General features: G+C 36.9%; 1 protein-coding gene across 2 annotated transcripts in view; it reads left to right on the top strand.

Annotated features, from left to right (window-relative positions):
* Positions 1 to 19,805, top strand: part of CEP152 (centrosomal protein 152) — a 48,234-nt gene that overhangs the window by 13,227 nt on the left and 15,202 nt on the right. For both annotated transcript variants that reach the window (XM_063640707.1, XM_063640708.1), the window contains exons 4-12: positions 172 to 241; positions 323 to 601; positions 1,721 to 1,871; positions 4,415 to 4,555; positions 6,519 to 6,658; positions 8,886 to 9,086; positions 13,756 to 13,903; positions 15,645 to 15,736; positions 16,518 to 16,681. In XM_063640707.1, the coding sequence (XP_063496777.1) occupies positions 172 to 241; positions 323 to 601; positions 1,721 to 1,871; positions 4,415 to 4,555; positions 6,519 to 6,658; positions 8,886 to 9,086; positions 13,756 to 13,903; positions 15,645 to 15,736; positions 16,518 to 16,681 (1,386 nt within the window). The remainder of the gene's footprint in view (positions 1 to 171; positions 242 to 322; positions 602 to 1,720; positions 1,872 to 4,414; positions 4,556 to 6,518; positions 6,659 to 8,885; positions 9,087 to 13,755; positions 13,904 to 15,644; positions 15,737 to 16,517; positions 16,682 to 19,805) is intronic.

The following is a 19,805-nucleotide window of genomic DNA, read 5'->3' on the forward strand; positions in this document are numbered from 1 at the left end:
CTTTCTCTTTTGATGAAGATTAATAATTTACATGATTATAAAATTATAAATTGATTCTTAAAATTTTGGGTGAAGGTTGGAGGGAAAAATGTTAAAACCTTGGGGTTCTTTGTGTTATCTATGTACAAATAAATGATAGGCTTTAAATCGAAAGTATTCCTTTTTCTCAAGACCACATCATCCTGAGCAATTGGAGATGAGCTGGAATGAGCAAATGCTGCCCAAATCTCAAAGTGTAAATGTAAGTATCTGGTGTGATGATGACTTTGATGAGGGTGGGAATGGATCTTTGTGCTTTCGTTTTACTCTTGTTATCTAATAGGACTATAATGAAATTCAGAGTTTATATGCTGGAGAAAAATGTGGCAATGTCTGGGAAGAAAATAGAAGTAAAACTGAAGACCGACATCCTGTGTACCATCCTGAAGAAGGCGGAGATGAAGGTGGAAGTGGTTATAGTCCGCCAAGTAAATGTGAACACACTGATTTATATCACCTTCCTGAAAACTTTAGGCCATATACCAATGGTCAGAAGCAGGAATTTAATAACCAACCAACCAATGTAATTAAAATTTCAGATCCTCAGTGGAACCATTTTCAGGTATTGTAAAAATTTGACTTTCAAGAACTTGTGTGTGTGCACACGCATTTGCGTGATGTTTGTGTGTGTTCAGGAAATGTATGTGAGTACAATGGTAAGATGATTTAACCACATGAAGTTCTGAGAGGGCACTTATTCAGGTTCATGGTGAATTAGTCATGGTATTTTCTGTTTACAGTCTAATACAATCATGATCTTAAGTCAGAAGTTTAAAATAGAGGCTCTTTGGACACAGTTGATTAAACATTAAAAGTTAAGTCTGCCAAAGAGTAACTATGCTCATTTACTGCTGCTTCTACCATTGCACTGTGCTTCAGTGAGAAGCTATGTTCAGGTCTCTTATTGTAGTTTTTAAAGCACTAATTCTGTGTAGGTGACAACATTTAATTTCCTCAGTTTTCTTGCTCACCACCCACAACAAATTTTAGGTTAAACGTGTCAAAGCTGATATCTGTTTTGTATGGTGATATAACAGTAGACAGGATGAATGTGAAGGAAAAACCAAAAAACCTTGTTTTTCCTGGGGGGGAGTTTAATGAAGTAAGACCTCAGGATATAGTTAGTTGCTTCTTAGAATTTCTTGATGACAGCAAATACCTCAACAGCTAGTCTTTGTCACGCAGTGACAGGATGGATTTTTTAGGGCTGTTAAGTGGTTATTTTCTCTTAATTCTATCTCCGTAGAATGTTGTTATTCATCCCATAAGAGTTACTGACTATTTATTAGCTATGAGGCACCGTAGTCCATGTTCATGTTATTATGTGCATTTTTATGTTCCCAAGATGCTGGCATAATCTAAATCATTTCTAATAACATATTTGTATATAGTCTTATTGGAATTCTTGGGTTTTATTTATAAAATTGCCTTCATTGTGTGCTCAAAAGTAGAATTTAGGTGTCTATAAATTATGTATTGCAGACTTTCAGTTAATAGTGTTAAATAACAATAAGTGCTACTTTTGAGCAGATATGTGTGTGTGTGTGTGTGTGTGTGTATAAACAACTTTGAACTGTACCAAAAGTAAGTTCTGTAACATAAAATTAATTTAGGTGGCTAATTCAGATAATTTTGGAAGAAAAGGCCAAATCTTAATTGTCGGTTTCATTTGTTATCATAGGGTCCCAGTTGTCAAGGTTTGGAACCGTATAATAAAGTGACATACAAACCTTATCAGTCTTCTGCCCAGAATAATGGCTCACCAGCCCAGGAGATAACAGGAAGTGACACATTCGAAGGCCTGCAACAACAATTTTTAGGAGCTAATGAGAGTAGGTATCAAGTTGATATTTATTTTTTAATACCACATAATTGGAGAAATTTGAATACACAGTGAATATTTGAGCACATTCAAGAATTATTATTTTTTAAGTATGACAATAGAATTGTGCTTGATATTTCAAAGAGCCCTTATTTTTAGAGATAGATACTAGAGTATTTATGAATAAACTGACATGAAGTCTAGGATTTACTTTAACATAATAGGCTTTTGAGGGGTAATGTTGGGTGGGAATATAGATGCGGCCAAATTGGCCATGAGTTCATAATTGTTGAATCTGGGAAATGGGTTTGTGGAGATTCATCATATTATTCTCTTTGCTTTCTTACATATTTGAAATTTTCCATAATGAAAAGTTAAAAGACATTTTCCCAACTTTATATTTTAGTCATTCTAGTTTGTTAAGCCTTTTCTCCTCATTTATATAGTGGTAAGCATCCTCGCCTATCATACAGGATACCTGGACTTATTTGAAATTTAAAAAAATTTTAAAAGACATTTTATGAACTTTATGTATTTTTTTGAATGAAGCCTAATTTGGAAAATGAAACATAGTTTTCAATCTCAGATTTTTGACTATATAGAAGTGTAATTTAATACATCAGCACTATCATCAACTTTTTTTCTTTTGATTTTACAGTTTTTAGTCAACTCTGATATAAATTACTTTATATTCAGAATTACTTAGATATCAGGTTCAGTCATGTGGCATTTGCCAGTTTTTTTTGTATCGTATGTATATAAATAGAATGAAAAAAGTGCTTATAGCTACTAGAGAATTCTGAGATGAAATGCTAGTATCAAAAAACAAAAATCCCAAAATATAAACCCGTGTAGTGATTGTACTGAATTACTCTTGTCATGCTGTCTGGCATACTAAATAGCTTCTAATTATTGTGCATATTGAAGAGCCAGTGTAATTCTAGAGTGTGGCAGCAAGTTTTTTTGTTTTACTTTTTGTTTCCCTTTAATTAGTAGCGGAAAAGTCATACTGGATATTCTGGCTTACCTGGGCTATACCAAAGAGAAAACTGGACTTTTGGGTTGTGACTTCATATTGTTGCTTCCATCGTACACCGGGACAGCAGGGTAGTTACAGGAGGAGGCCCAGAATTCATTTTCCCCTGAAGGAGTCAACAGCAAATATGAGGATGGCCTCTCTTTGTTCTTAAGTTTCTTCTGGAATGAGGAAGTGGACAGTGTATATGACATAACTGGTTTTAGGTTGAGTAAATGAACCTCACAGCAGTGGCCTGACATCTCCTTAGTGTTTACTCTTTCAGTTCCCTTGAAAAGTTATATTTGTATCTCCTGGTCTTTCTGCATATAAAAACCTTTCCTTACCTTTCTTAACAGTCTGCACTTCTTCAAGTTGAGTCAGTTACACATTTGTCTAAATTTGACATTTGGAAGTTAATTAAATAACTTAATGGTAGTGCCAATTTAGTGATTATAGTTTCTTAGCAACAGTAGTTTAAAAAATTTGGAGATGGAGCTAGCTCTACTATAAAACCTGTGAGGAGTTTGACTTGTATAAACTTTTCAGTCTTTAATTTTCTTTATTTAACCAGGTCTCTTTTTAAAAAGAGGACAGAATTATTTAGTTAGCAAGTGGTTAAAACTCAGTAAATGCATTTATTTCTGATTGTAAGCTAACAGAAACATTGTTCTAGTAGTAAGTGAAGAATATTTATCATTATGTAGTTGACGCATACCTACCAATCCTTTTTTCCATTTTTTTCTCTCTTTTTAAAGTGGTCCCCAAATGACTAATTGTTTTTAAAAGAAGACTTCAAATTCTTTTTTTTTTTAAATTATGTATTCGAGGAGTACAGTTGCAGGTTTGTTATATGGGTATATTAAATAATGCTGGGGTTTGGCTTCTAGTGAACCCATCACCCAAATAGTGAACATAGTACCCAATGGATAGTTTTTCAACCCTTCTCCCCTGCTCCCTCCCCAAAATTCTTGATTAATCTATTCACTAGCTAATTAATTCAGTTATGTGCCAGCATCAATATAAATATAATATTTTCCCCACTCCTGCCTAAAATAAAATATTTTGAGGCTGTCTAGAAATTTTCTTTAAAAATGATTTTATAGAAGCTGATGTACTTGTTTTGTTTTTAATTTTCTGACAGCATATTTATTTCATTGCAATTGTTATATACTGATTTTTAACTGGCTGAAATGGTAGGTAGTGATTCAGGGTTATAACTTAAACCAGTGACTTTCAAACTTTTCTAGCAGTGACCCACTGTAAGAACTATTTTTTTTTTACATTGTGATACGGTCTACAACATGTATCTGTATGAACAGGCATATATAAATGAAACAAGTTTCACAGAATAAGACTGATTCTTACTACATGGTGCACTCTGATATATTCTCTATTTTAATCCTAGTCACAATTCACTGAATTGATTTCATGATGCTCTGAAAAGTTGTAGTCACAGTTTGAAAAACACTGCTTTAAGTGACTATAAATTTATATTTTGGTATGTTTTTATCTAATAAATTGTCTTTAATTCCCAGACTCTGCAGAAAATATGCAGATTATTCAACTTCAGGTTCTTAACAAAGCAAAAGAGAGACAACTGGAGAACTTACTTGAAAAGTTAAATGAAAGTGAACGTCAAATTCGATATCTGAATCACCAGCTTGTAATAATAAAAGGTAAGATGCTGGATGCTGTCATTTATGAGGTACACTGAGCTAGATATCTTGTTTCCAATAACCTCAGATTAAATACGAAGCTTAGAGAGTAAAAACACTTGGTCAGAGGGCTCATAGTGAGTGAGGCATAGCAAAACAAAACCCAGGATTTCTGAGTGTTGGCCTTGGATTACTTCTCTTTGGAACACGCTGTTCTGGAGACCAGGCCTGGTGGCTACACCCGTAATCCCAGCACTTTGGGAGGCTGAGGTGGGCAGATCACTTGAGATCAGGAGTTCAAAACCAGCCTGGCCAACATGGTGAAACCCTGTCTCTACTAAAAATACAAAAATTAGCCAGGCATAGTGGCAGGCACCTGTAATCCCATCTACTTGGGAGGCTGAGGCAGGAAAAGGAGAATCACCTGAACCTGCAGGCGGAGGTTGCAGTGAGCAGAGAAAGTGCCACTGCACTTCAGGCTGGTGACAGAGTGAGACTCCATCTCAAAAAAAAAAAAAAAAAAAAAAAAAAAAAGACACTCTATTTTGGAGTCCTCATATTTTCCCTTTTCTCACTTAGGCTTTTAGAATCATTGAACATTATTTAACTGTACTGATGGCATTCTGTCCTAAAAAGTTGTTGATTTCTTATGTCTGATTCCTTATGTCATTACTCTGGATGAAGTATTCCAACTTTCAGAGTGATTTGTGTTTAGTTTGCACTGCAAAGTTTTCTGAGGCTACAAATTAGCATAAACGTTTTAATCCAAATAAGAGTTAGTGATTGTGAAGTGCCATGTCCAGGATAAACACATAGAGTAAATACAGATTCAAATTATAATTGCTTACTCCTTGTGCTTTCTCTAGTTTTGGTCCACATTGAACTTTCATTTGCAGAATAATTTTGTGATTGAACTGTAGCTCATTTCAAATTTAATTGATGGTAAAAATGTCTCTTTCTGTAATGCTCATGACATTTATTTTGAGAGAAGAACTTGTGAGCTGTTATAGCAAAGTATGTGGGAAGAATTTAACATTAGGTGAATTTTAGAGTTCATTCCAAGTGGGTCGGGCACGGTGGCTCACACCTGTAATCCCAGCACTTTGGGAGGTCAAGGAGGGCGGAATCACGAGGTCAGGAGATCGAGATCATCCTAGCTAACACGGTGAAACCCCGTCTCTACTAAAAATACAAAAAATTAGCTGGGTGTGGTGGTGGCACCAGTAGTCCCAGCTACTCGGGAGGCTGAGGCGGGAGAATGGCGTGAACCCAGGAGGCAGAGCTTGTAGTGAGCCGAGATTGCACCTCTGCCCTCCAGCTTGGCTACAGAGTGAGACTCCGTTTCAAAAAAAAAGAGTTCATTCCAAGTATGTGTAGGATAATTAGTCCTCAGATAACTTCTTTGATTAGCAGGGGTTTGTCCCCAAAAACGATGCAATAATAATTTTAAAGGAAGTGGTTCTGCTTCTCTAAAAAAATTTTTTTGGTGTCAGGTTTTTTTTTTTATTTTTAATTTTAAATAATTTATTTATTTGGGGCTGGGTGAGTTGGCTCACACCTGTAATCCCAGCACTTTGGGAGGCCAAGGTGGATGGATCACTTGAGGTTAGGAGTTCGAGACCAGCCTGGCCAATATAGTGAAACCCCATCTCTACTAAAAATACAAAAATTATCTGGGAGTGGTGGCAGGTGCCTGTAATCCCAGCTACTCGGGAGGCTGAGGTTGTAGTGAGCCAAGATTGTGCCACTGTACTCCAGCCTGGGCGATGGAGCGAGACCCTGTCTCAAAATAAATAAATAAGTAAGTAAGTAAGTAAATTCTTTATTTGAATAATTTTCTCTAAATCAACTAAAGTTCATTTTTCTGAATTAAATTTAATTCAACAACATTTATATATGATACAGATGTGATATCTGATAGGGATCATGACATTGGGGTCCCTCTACAGGAACATTATTTATATAAACATTTTTAATACCATAGATGAAAAGGATGGTTTGACTCTCAGCCTTCGAGAATCACAGAAACTCTTTCAGAATGGAAAAGAAAGAGAGATACAGCTTGAAGCTCAAATAAAAGCACTGGAGACTCAAATACAAGCATTAAAAGTCAATGAAGAACAGGTACCTATTTTAACTTATGTATGGTAAAAAAGTTAAAAGTTTAGTTATTTAACAAAACTTTTTGTAGGGTAGGACTAAATTTAGAAGAACTTTGAAGTTATTGACAAAGCATTAGAACTTAAATTTCCTGACTGCAATAGTTTGCTTCAGAATTGGTATCCCGAGAAGCTTTTATTTTTATTTTTCCTGCTGTTTCTCCATTGGAGAACTGTTCTTTAAACTTGAGTTTAAAGTGGTGACACATTGACATTCTTTGATTAATGAGATAGCCATTTGATTTTTGGAAATAGTCATAAGTCATTGGTAGCTAAGCCTGGTGGTGGTTGAGTCATTTTTTGGCAGGGGGCAGGGTTAAAAATGAAAGTGATGGCCGGGCGCAGTGGCTCACGCCTGTAATCCCAGCACTTTGGGAAGCCGAGGCAGTCGGATCACTTGAGATCTGGAGTTTGAGACCAGCCTGGCCAACATGGTGAAACCCCGTCTCTACTAAAAATACAAAAATTAGCTGGGCGTGGTGGCAGACGCCTGTAATCCCAGCTACTCAGGAGGCTGAGGCAGAATTGCTTGAACCCAGGAGGCGGAGGTTGCAGTGAGCTGAGATCGCGCCATTGCACTCCAGCCTGGGGGACGAGAGCGAGACTTTGTCTGAGGAAAAAAAAATGAAAGTGACTATGAAATAATGAGCTTGGTTTTGAGGGAGACTTGTAGCTAAGTCTGAGGATGGTTTAATGAAAGAGTTTAAACAGTGTTTTCTCATGTCTGGCTTCTCCTCATCCTTCAGGTCTTAGCTAAAAACAGTTACCTTTTCAGAGAACTTGCTATTCACTTTATATGTAAGGCAGCCCATAGCTCCATCCTCCAACTCACCTTCATCATGCCATATTCTATTACTCTATAACTATCTGAAATGATCTCATTTGTTTACTTGTTATTTATTGTCTTTTCCCACTAGAAAGTAGTAAGAGCTTAGACCTTTTCTGTTGGTCATTATGTTCTTAGTGCTTAGAACCCTGCCTGGCACAAATTATCTGTGTCATTCGTTGGGTGGATCTCTTAGCAATGAAAGCAGTATTGGAATAAATAGGCAATCTCTGGAATAGAATGAAGAACAATTCTCTTGAAATTTTAATTTTTGTATGTAATGTAGATTATTTTTAACTTTTTGAAAACCAATAGTTATTAGATTAAAAAGTTAAGTTGCTTTTATGTAGCAAAAGGTTATAACTTTGTAAACTTTTTATGCAAGCAGCAGAATCACCAAGTGTATTAGTTTCCTATTGCTGCTGTAACAGATAACCACAAATTCAGTGGTTTAAAACAACACAAATTTATCTCACAATTCTGGAGGTCAGAAGTCTGACATGGATCTCACTAGGCTAAAATCAGGGTGTCAGCAAGGCTGCATTGCTTTCTGGAGGCTTTAGGGGAGAATCCATTTTCTTGCTATTTCCAACTTCTAGAGGCCACCTGTGTTCCTTAGCTTGTGGCCCATTTCCATCTTCAAAGCCATCAATGAATGGCTGATTGAGTCTCTCTGGTTCTGATTTTTCTGCCTTAGTTTTCCTCATTTATGGACCCTGTGGTACATTGGGCCCACCTGGATAATCCTGGCTACTCACCTTATTTTAAGGCAATCTAATTAGCAATATTAATTCCACGTACAATCTTAATTTTCCCTTGCCATGTAATATAACTTATTCACAGGTTTTGGGGATTAGGACATGGACATTTTGGAGGGCTATGATTTTGCCTACAATATCAACTGTGCAGTTATAGCTTTGAAAACTTTGTTTTTAGTAAGTGACCATTGGCAAGTTTCATCAGTCTTTCAAGGAACAGTTGTCAATTTTCTATGACCTAACAATTGGGTTACCCCACACTTTGGTCATAGAGCAATGCAAACAGCACTGGGGCCATCATGGCATCAGCAGATTCCGTGCCTGATAGCCACATCCATCATGCTGTGCAAAATCCTCTTTCACTCCCCTCAGGTATCTACCAAATGTATTTTCTCAGGGAACATTGTTTCCAACAACTATGGGCCTGGAGGGTCCCAGCTAGGGATGTTTTAAGGAGCTTGAGCCATGATGAGCGGAGACCCCTTCTCTACTCTCATTAAAACATGCTTGAGTTTTAGTTTATAGTAAAAGTAAAAGTTTATAGACAGCACAGAGCTAAAATACTCTGTGTATATTTTAAACATGGATATCGTGTGTGTATTTACTAGATGATCAAGAAGTCCAGAACAACTGAAATGGCTCTGGAAAGCTTGAAGCAGCAGCTGGTGGACCTTCATCATTCTGAATCACTTCAACGAGCTAGAGAACAGCATGAGAGCATTGTTATGGGCCTCACAAAGAAGTACGAAGAGCAAATATTGTCCTTACGAAAGAATTTGGATGCCACAGCCACCGCACTTAAAGAACAGGTTGGGATGATTTCAGTGAGCAACTGTTATCAACAAGTAAAGCTGGTTATGTTTTGTAACTGATATTTTATGGTTCATCATATAGAAGTCTTGGATGTTTGTAGTAAATGTTAGATTGCGTGTGACGTGAGTGAAACTTAAAAGCCAGTGATATTGGCCGGGCACAGTGGCTCACGCTTGTAACCCCAGCACTTTGGGAGGCCAAGGCAGGCAGATCACCTGAGGTCAGAAGTTCAAGACCAGCCTGGCCAACTTGGTGAAACCCCATCTCTACTGAAAATACAAAAAAAAAAAAAAAAAAAAAATTAGCTGGGCACAGTGGTGCGTGCCTGTAATCCCAGCTACTCGGGAGGCTGAGGCAGGAGAATCGCTTGAACCCAGGAGGCAGAGGTTGCAGTGAGCTGAGATCGCACCACTGCATTCCACCCTGGGTGACAGAGCGAGACTCCGTCTCACCAAAAAAGAAAAAAAAAAAGAAGCTGAGAATCTGAGAATACATCCTAAAGGTATAGTTTTGGAAACCCTACTTGTTATATTATTAGTACTTTCTCAACTTTCACATTACTTGTTCTTTATTTGTAGGGTATTTGTGTATGTTGTTTATATGGTCCTAGAATAAATCCAGACCAAAACAAATGAGTCTACCAGTGGCTGGCTAGAACTTGGGAGGTTACCTTGGAAGCTTAACCAGTAGAAAGCCTTACTTGAGTCTCCCAGCATTAGGTAATTCACCTGTCAATACAGTCTGTTGAGAAATGATTCTTGGGAGGAGAGTAAATTTTGAGGACAGTATAATTTATAAAATAAGAAGACAATCTGATCTAGACTTAATGAGATTTGAATCTTGAGCATATTGCACAGTGAATTTTTATTATTTTCACTCAAGGGGGAATAAAATATTGAAAGCTAAATGTGAGTCAGGTGGTGAGTTTGCTTGTGCTCTATAACTCTAGGTAATCACTTGAGTGAATAACATTTCAGAATGCATTTTTCTTAATGTAATTTCAAAATTGATTTAACCTAAGGGAAGGAGAGAAGAAAAATCAGATGTGAGGGTATGGAAAATTTCACCACACTTAAAATTCATGCTGATTTGGGTTATTTCTGACCTATATAGCTGCCTCTAATTCTTCCATGCTTTTAGGTAGAACTATATAAGAGTGCATTACTGGCAATAATTGTTTATCATTTTATTTTATTTTTACGTGTATTTATATGCGTTTTTATTATATCTATTTCATTATGTATTTATTTTATATAAGAAAATTGTGAATTTGATCAATGTGGAAGATATATAGGAGTAGGGAAAGATGAAGGCCAGTTACAGTGGCTCATGCCTGTCATCCCAGCACTTTGGGAGGTTGAGGCAGGTGGATCACTTGAGCCCATGAGTTCAAGACTAGCCTGGGCAAAATAGTGAATCCTTGTCTTTACAAAAAAAAAAAAAAAATTAGCCGAGCATGGTGGCATGCGCCTGTAGTCCCAGCTACTTGGGAGGCTGAGGTGGGAGGATTGCTTGAGCTCAGGAGGTCGAGGCTGCAGTGAGCCGTGATTGCACCACTGTACTCTAGCCTGGGTAACAGATTGAGACTCTTTTTCCAGAGAAAAAAATGAGACTCTTTTTTCCAGAAAAAAAAAAAAAAAAAATGAAGGCTATACCAAATTATTGAAAAGTCTACTTTATAGAATATTTAAACAAATAGAATTTGAGATGTAGCTTCATAAATTTTTATTTTATTTATTTTATTTTAAAGTTAGTTTTGGCCAACACAGGGTAACATTGAAGTTAGTTGGACTTGGACAGTAGCCCTTCTTGGATGACTAGAGAAGAGTGGATCCTGGTGGCTTTTCCTTATTGGGTTGGGGGTTTCCATTCTCTGTTGACTTAAACACAGTTTCATTAGGGATGGATTGGAAGGAATTTCTAGTGTTTTCTACCCTTGTGCCCACTGCATTCTCTGTCGTCCACTGCCCCACCCCCTTCAATAGAAGAACTCTACAGTAAAGTCAGAACAAATTCTTGATTCTGTGCTGGGTGGGCTTCAGACCCCTGAACCCATAAATTGAAGGTGTTAAGGTCTTTTCCCACTGTTACGTTCTTTGCCTATTTTTACTTTGTTTTATTATTATTTTTTTAACAGAGCATGGCACTGATGTTAGGCTTTGCATATAATTGCATAGCTGCTTTGCAAAGTGGGGGTTCCAAAGCGCCTAACAGAAGCCCAGACCTCAGCATCATGCCACATATCCATGTAACACACCTATACATATATCCCCTGACTCTAAAATTAAAAACAAAATGTCTGTAACTAGTATATTTTGAGAAATTTATAGATTGTAAAATTATTAGCGTTTTTCTTAAGACACCAGCTTTTTTGGGTAGAAAAGATTGTATGCACTCACAACATATTATAATAGTTCTTTTTTTTTGGCTGATTTTCCCTTGAATTTTTTTAGTAAGACAGAAAAGGTGAAAGAAATGGGCTTCTTGGAGCTCATAGTGTTCTTCCGATGTCATAATTCTCTCCTAGTAACCCATCTCCTGGACTCTTTCCACCAAACTGACTTTTACTTCCTTCGGTTCATAGAAGTGTCATGTTAAGATCTCTGATTATCTCCTTGTTGGTATATTACTTTTTTCCTTCTGTCTCCTTGAAATCTTCAGCTTTTGGTGAAGTCATGGACTTTGGTTTCTATGTCATAACCTTCTACCTTTTCTTTAATGTTATATTTAAAGGCTCCACTTTGAACACTTTCTGTTGGCTTAGAGAGTCCCACAGACTTCTCTGTGTGTGGTCTAGTCCTCATTTTCCTGTGTGCTAGAACCCCGTCCAGTTCTTTTCCCTCCCACAGATTCAGCTGTCATCTCTATCGTCTCTCTCTCTTTTTTTTTTTTTTGAGATGGAGTCTCGCTCTGTTGCCCAGGCTGGAGTTCAGCTGTCATCTCTTTATCATTGCACTTGTCTCAGTCTTGAAAAATGTCTGCCCCTATCAGTCTTGAACTACTCAAGCTAATCATGGCAAACATTGAACTACTCAATCTTTTTTGATTTTTGGTATTAAAACTTTAAAGTTTTATGAGTATGATCTGTTTTCCTGAACTCGTCAACAGGATACACGATAGTTTAATTGATTGTTACATATAATCAAATTATTGGCAGAGTCTGCCTTTTCTTTACAATTTGTTTATACCTAACTTTTCTTTAATTTTGTTTGCTAGTTCCCAATCCCTTGTTAACACTATTGTGACTTCCCCAGAATATAAATATTAGCTGTCTCCCCACCCCTTCTTGCTGTCATTACTGTCATGCTGTCATTAATATGAGCTCATTCATTGTGTTTGCCACGTTACTTTGGCGCTTTAGAACCAGGTTTCTCAAGCTGGCCTGGAATTAGCAGCAGTGTGCCAGGAGGTTTGCAGTGCTGAATAAACATGGACTAGTTTCCAGAAGCTTCATTTTGCTCAAAAATTTAGTAGAAAAAATTTAAAGCAAACACAGCTTCATTATGAAATAGAATACAAAATTCACATGGATTTTTAAGCTAAAATGGGAGACTTCAGAGTCTCTTTGTTTCAAGGTACTTCTGTGTTAGTGCTCTTATGGGATGTAGCTTGTGTTAGTATCCTTAAGGTATTATTGGGCTTTAGGTTATACTACAGATCAGGCAGCAAAAGCCTAAGGCCTTGTCTCTACTTCAAAGCCCTTTCTCAGTATTCTTCTTATTTCTTATTTTCTTTAGGTTTTCTCGGGTAATTTCAATTAATTAACTTAATTCACTCCTCTGCCTCTCCCATGCTCGGCCATTTGCCTGGAATTCAGCCTGTGTAGCCTTTTTTGAAAGAGAGGTGATGATTTTGACAGTGTATTTGTTCTACCTGGACTCGGGACTTCCATGGTTCATTACACCCAAACATATTTTCTTTTGGAAGAAACTTGAGTGTATTGCATACACACTCTATATTTTATGTAATCCCATATAGTTATGCACATGCACATACACATTTACCCTATTTTTCTTTGTCATTTATTTTTCAAGTGTTTCTTACAGCACTTGATATGTCTAAGGCACTGCAGAAGCACCTTCAAGGGGGCTATTAAGAGAAATAAGACATCTAAAAGGTGGAGAAAGATAAGAGAGAAACAGATCAAGTTTAAAAGAATTTCAGAGGAGGGAAAGATTATTTTTGGCTGCTCTTAATGGAATGAACTTTTGGCTGCTTAGAATACAGTGAGTTTTCATGCATTTATCTATATCCTTACTGTTTTGGGATACAAATTGCATGATTCAAAGTAGTCTGCCTAAATATATATACATACACTAAAACTGACAATATAAAATATGTATAGGAATGTAATACATTTTCTTTGGCTTGAGTAAAATCTAATTTTTGAATAACTCATTGTCTTGTGAATATAGAGTCGAAGGAGACTTTAGACTAATTCAGCCTTTATTAGCATAATTACAAAAGAAGAAACAGACTGAAGAGTTGAAGCTTCACCCAAGCTCTTGACTCCCAGTTCTGTGCACTTTACCTTGTAAAAGAGGTGATGCTCCCATGTGATGATCTTGTGTTTGACATCAAATCTAATTATGAATCATAATTTTTAGTTTACTCTTTATTAAAACTCTTTATGAAAATGACTTCCTGAACTTTTTTTCTATTTAGGAAGACATTTGCTGTCGTTTGAAAGATCATGTGAAACAACTGGAAAGGAATCAAGAAGCAATCAAGTTAGAAAAGACTGAGATCATTAATAGGTTGACAAGAAGTCTAGAGGAGAGTCAAAAGCAGTGTGCCCACTTGTTGCAGTCCGGTAGGTGTCTGGTAGGGCCACTGTCTCCCCAGAAGGTTGGTTCAATATGCAGAAAGAATGTAGTAGGATCCATGAATTGTAAAAATCCAGAAGGGACAGAAAACACAATCAGCAATAAATTTCTTAAAAAAAAGAAATATATACACACACACACATATATAAAAAAATATATATATAAAGGTTTAGTTTGTTTTTATTAAATAATTTGGAAGCTGGAGACCAGTATAAAGTACCAAATAAAAATAACCATAATTCTACTACTGAGATTATTATTGTTAGTGTTTAATGTATTTCCTTCAAATGAAATGAATGTACGCACATAGACAATGTCCTGCTTCTTTATGTAATGCATTTCTGAAAACATACTAAAGCCGAACATGCAAAAATTGAACAATAAAATACATTATAAGGTAATTTCTATCCCTGAAAACTAAAAATGATTGTAAAATCCCATTATATTTTGCTTTTCTCGGCCCAATATTTGATCATATAGTTCTATCCTTTGTATAACTTCTTTCATATTTTTCCCCTCATAATGGAATAGTGACTTACCTAGTCAGTTGAGGCCAGAGAGTTACATTTTTGTCATGCTTCAGATTTCTAATATGGTCTTTATAGTATTAAGTTTGAGACATATGCTTCCTATCATTTTAGTTTCAGCAGTTGTTTTGTTTCTTATTAATTTTTATAAAATGATATTAGAGCAAAGAACAATAAAATGATGACGTTTGTACAAACACTGCTGTATAGACAAAACTTCCCTGTTTGCTCGTAAGTAGCTCACATTGTGAAAACAGGTCAACAGTTATTCATTAACTGATATATGCAAGTCACACTTTGGCATATGAAAGGTAATTTAGACTGTTGGTACAATATGTGAAAGGGTGGGTTATTCAAAAGCTGAAAGTACTAAAGTCAAAGACTGCCTAAATGTATGTGTATATATGTCTTGATAAGGGGCAAAATTTGGATTATGCTTTATTAAGGGCCCCTCCCTGTTTAGTTTTATAGCCTTTGTTTTCATTTGGCATTACTTGGTGAGCCTTTTTCCTGGCTGTTAAATGCTTTGAAAATATTATGTTCTTTATGCCATCATTGCTTCTCTTAATCATTTTCCAGATGGTCATTTCCTTTTGAAACCTAATAATGTCCCTTTAAAATTGGGAACAGTCCCCCCACCACCTTGCCCAGTACATTTAAAATATTAGGTTTCTAAAGTTTCAGAATTATAACCCTAATACACTTCATTTACATGTGGAGGTGGGGATGCTGGATAGAAAAAGCATCTACAAAGAAGTTAAAGGCAGCACGGTATAGTTTTCTTATTGCAGGGTGGAAATGGGTTCCAAAGAATTTTTTCTTTGACTTTCCATGAGTTGGAGTGTTATGCTTCTATTAAAGGACTTCTGGAATGTTAAGGTCTGTAAATGTGGCTGATTCGATTTGTAAAAAGTCATGTAGCTACATGATTCGTAATTGTGGCTGCATGATTCGTAAAAAGTCATGTAGCCCATGCCTTTAACTGCCCAAGGTCATATGGGATGCCATACTAAATCTGGAAAATGTCTGGCCCAGACCTATGCCTTCTGGGTCCCACGGGCTCTGTGTATTCTAAAGAGACAGTAGTAATAAAGCAGAACTTTACTTTCTGTAGTCTCAGTGGATTCAAGTCTTCTGTAGATCATAAGTACTTTGTCCCCTTACATTTTTTCAGTATATCCTATGGTTCTTTCCTCTGTAGGGTCAGTACAAGAGGTGGCTCAGCTACAGTTCCAGCTGCAGCAAGCACAGAAGGCACATGCTATGAGTGAAAACATGAACAAGGCTTTGCAAGTGAGTGTTGCCACTTAGAAGAGACTCTATGGGTATCTGAATTAAGCGGTAGTTACATCACCTATTTGAATCCTGGGTTTCTCTGTATAATAGAGGTGGTTGGACCATCTTCAAACCAGCCCATGGGAGTTGTTCACCATCTCCTTCACACAGTTGGCAAGTCAAACTCAGGTCTGTCTAATTGCAGAGCCAAGGCCCTGCACTTCCTGCCAGCCTGCCTGCCACCTCCTTCAAGTGGCACGTCCTTTCATCTTTGGGTGTTTCCCAGAGATCAGTTCATCTATGGGGGTGGGGAATGTTGAATTTTGCCGCAATTCTCTCATATCCTCCTCCAGTGCTGTTTACATTTTCCACTGAAGGGGGAGGAAAATACGGGAGAAGAGTTCCATTATTACCTCCACCTTTTCACCACTGGCATGCTAAAGTACAACCCGTTCTTGGCAAACCACCGTACTTTGTCCTGTACTCTAGTAAGCCAGAAAGTGCCACCATCAGCATTTAAGCCCAAGGAACACGCCACTTTCCATGGAGGACAAAATCTAAGAGACAGAGATGTGAGAGGAAGTCCTTATGTTTGTTTTCTCATTCATTTATTCATTTAGGCTTTACTTGAAAACCTGATATATGCTGGCCTTTATAAAGTATAATGTATATTAATAATATATTTGAAGAAGTGTTTTTGCCTTCTGTTGATTGTTAAAACAAATTTTGAGACCTAGAATGACTGATTTCTTCATATAGGAAAATAACGAAAATTATTTTTAAAAATTTTGTGTTGTAGGAAGAATTAACGGAACTAAAAGATGAAATTTCTCTCTATGAATCTGCTGCAAAACTAGGAATACATCCAAGTGACTCAGAAGGAGAATTAAATATAGAACTCACTGAATCATATGTGGATTTGGGTATTAAAAAGGTCAACTGGAAAAAATCCAAAGTTACCAGGTATGGAAAGAATATTTTAGTTTACTGTAGAAGAACCAACATTAGTAATACTGATGATGCATGGTATCTGTTTTAAGGTGAGAGTGTATTATTTTCATATGTTAACACTGTATATTGAATGCAGATACCTTGCATTTATCAGTGATAATATGAAAAATATACATTAATTTTTCCTAGAAACCTTACTATGACCTTTCAAAGTACAGATTCTGTCTTTTATATTACTGCTTAATACAGGTATTTTAGCAATCTCATAGAAGGAAGTATTTTATCACTCCTGCCAGAGACTGACTGGGGAGGGAGTAGTGGTGGTTGTAGAAGGAGAATTGAACACTTAACGGACTTTAGAAGCACTTGCTGCGTGGAAGGTGCTATACAAGGCTCAGGGAATAGGGTACAAAAAATGAGATAGGAACTGTCCTTCCCACAGGGAGCTTACGTGTTTTCCGGTCAGGGAGAAAGAAACATTCTTGGAAACAACTAAGTGCTATGCATTCAATGTTATGTTTGATGTATAGAGGTGGGATTTACACATTTCCTGTACTGGTTTTGGATAGGGAAGAGAGACACAGTGTTTGGAAGAGATTGTATTTAGGTTAAGGAAAGATTTTTGGATGCGTTTGGCCCTTACCACCACCCTTTTGTTTATAGTTTAAGACGGAGTTTGTCATCATTATTGAATTATAGTTTCCTGAGAGTGTTTAATACATGTTATATTTCGGGTATTACACAACTAAATACAGATATATAAATGTCCTGAAAAGTTTGCTCTACGATAGGTTTTAGAAGTTATGTATTTTGAGACCATGATCTCATTTTAAGAACAGTAAGATGAGATTCAGTAAGTTGAAATATAAAGTGATCAGGTGACACTGTGAAAGAAGATGGTATTATTCTAGTTTAGTAAGGCTCCATTTATCTAGAGGTCTGTCTTCAGGGACTCTCATCCCTACAAATCACAGCGCTACTATCCAGAAGGAAGCAAAGAAGAAAATATCAGAACTGGATTATATGATGTATTTAGTAGGAGCCACCTTCAAGTTCTTATCCCAGGACCATATTGACCTAGATTTATTTGTACTCCATGAATTGTCTCATTTCCTAACCGACTGCAGAGGGCTAGGGCAAGGGTTGGGAAAGACAGTATCCATCCTTCGGCCAGCAGCTCAGCCTTAGCAAGGAGAAAACTATGGAAACCCAACAGGCCGGAGTTGCTGAGTATCACAGCAAATAGCTCTACACGTTTACATATGCTTGATCCACATCAGAATATCCACATTTATGATCCCAAGTTGTCAAAGAAAGGCTTCCGGTTTGGCTAGTAAATTAAAGCAAAAAACGAAGTGCATTATATCTTTTTTAGACAGATTTACATAAAATGTTAATATAGTCACCTGGAAAATTCACTGCTGTGAATGCCTCATGTCCTGCTAATGCCAGATTAATTCTAAGGGGCTAGTGGAAAGAGCACGGGCTTTAGATCCAGATTGTTTTGAATAATAGTTTTGCCATTTTACTACTAGCTTTGTGAGCTTGGGCAAATTTCTTAGCTTTTCTGAGCCTGTTTTCTTGTCAAGCTTAAAATCCCTTGGAGGTTAAACTGAGGATTAAAATAATGAATATAAAAGGCCTCATGTAACACGTTCTAACATATATTAGGCAGTTGATAAATGATGGCTGTTACTATTGTTATTCAGTAGATGGTTGATTAAAACATATCACTGATCAGATTTTATATTAAGTCACATGAATTTTATATTAATTTAACACATACTTTGTAAAATGTTCTTGATTCTCCATCTTGTGAAAAATATCAAATCCAATATTAACATGTGAGAGTTGGAAAAACCAGAGTGAAGTCCTTTACTCAGTAAGGCAGACAATTAGTAGCAGAACCAGTATGTGAACCCAAACTCCTGAGAAAGGCTCGGTTGTCTGTCTGTTCATATTTACATGTCAGTTAAACCTTTTTGCCTTAAACTCCTTTCTTCATGTCTTTTATTTTTGAGGATTAAAGATGTGGTTCATGCTAAAAACGATTTTTCTCCAATTTGTGATTACTTTTAGTTTCTGCTATAGTTGGTCTGGGAATTGGATAAATAATAGATTATGTATGTTTATCTTTTCAAATAGTTACTTCTTCTTGATGTCTATTAAAACATATTCTGCTACTTTACACTTTCTATTTACTTAGTGCTCATAGCCAAAATCCTGTACTCATCTTTTTTTTTTTTTTTTTTTTTGAGATGGAGTTTTGCTTTTGTTGCCCAGGCTGGAGTACAATGGCGTGATCTCGGCTCACTGCAACCTCCGCCTCCCAGGTTTAAGCAATTCTCCTGCCTTGGCCTCCTGAGTAGCTGGGAATACAGGCATGCGCCACCATGCCTGGCTAATTTTGCATTTTTAGTAGAGATGGGGTTTCTCCATGTTGGTCAGGCTGGTCTTGAACTCCCGACCTCAGGTGATCCTCCCACCTTGGCCTCCCAAAGTGCTGGGATTACAGGCTTCAGCCACCGCGCCCGGCCTCCTGTACTCATCTTAAAGCACATTCCTATAGATAATAAACCTGAGACACCACATCATTATTATAGTAAAAGGAATGATGGACGCATTCAGTGGGAAAGTGAAGAATAAAGCACAGTGTGATTAGTCACTGAGGCTCGGCAAAAAGACATCCAGTGAAGCACAAGATAAGCGAAGAAACGTTTTGCTTGTAGTCATTCCACCCACCAGCAGTTTATTAGATGATATTTTGGCTTCATGGAAAACTAAAAGCAATTATACTCAGATCAAATTGAAAGGAGATAAAGGAGAAGATATTTGTCCCTTTCCCCTGGTCTACTGTGATTCCTAGAATAAGAGGAAGCAATAATTTTCCTGTGTTGGGAATTTTAGTTCTTTGTTGACTTGGGTTGCTTTCAAATCACTGACCCAAATATTGGTGGCTACAAGCTTTTATTACCAACTACCTCCTCCCTCAAGCTACTGCCTAGTAAATTTTAAGGGTTTAGCCTCAACGTTCTATTTTACATTCATGGAATTTGAGTAGCTAAATCTGCATGCAACTTGCAGACAGCTTCCTCTCTCCCTTATTATAGTTGGCCGCTAAGCTCAAATAATAAAC

This window comes from Symphalangus syndactylus, chromosome 5 (genome assembly GCF_028878055.3).
Source record: "Symphalangus syndactylus isolate Jambi chromosome 5, NHGRI_mSymSyn1-v2.1_pri, whole genome shotgun sequence".
In the NCBI taxonomy this organism is placed as follows: domain Eukaryota; kingdom Metazoa; phylum Chordata; class Mammalia; order Primates; family Hylobatidae; genus Symphalangus; species Symphalangus syndactylus.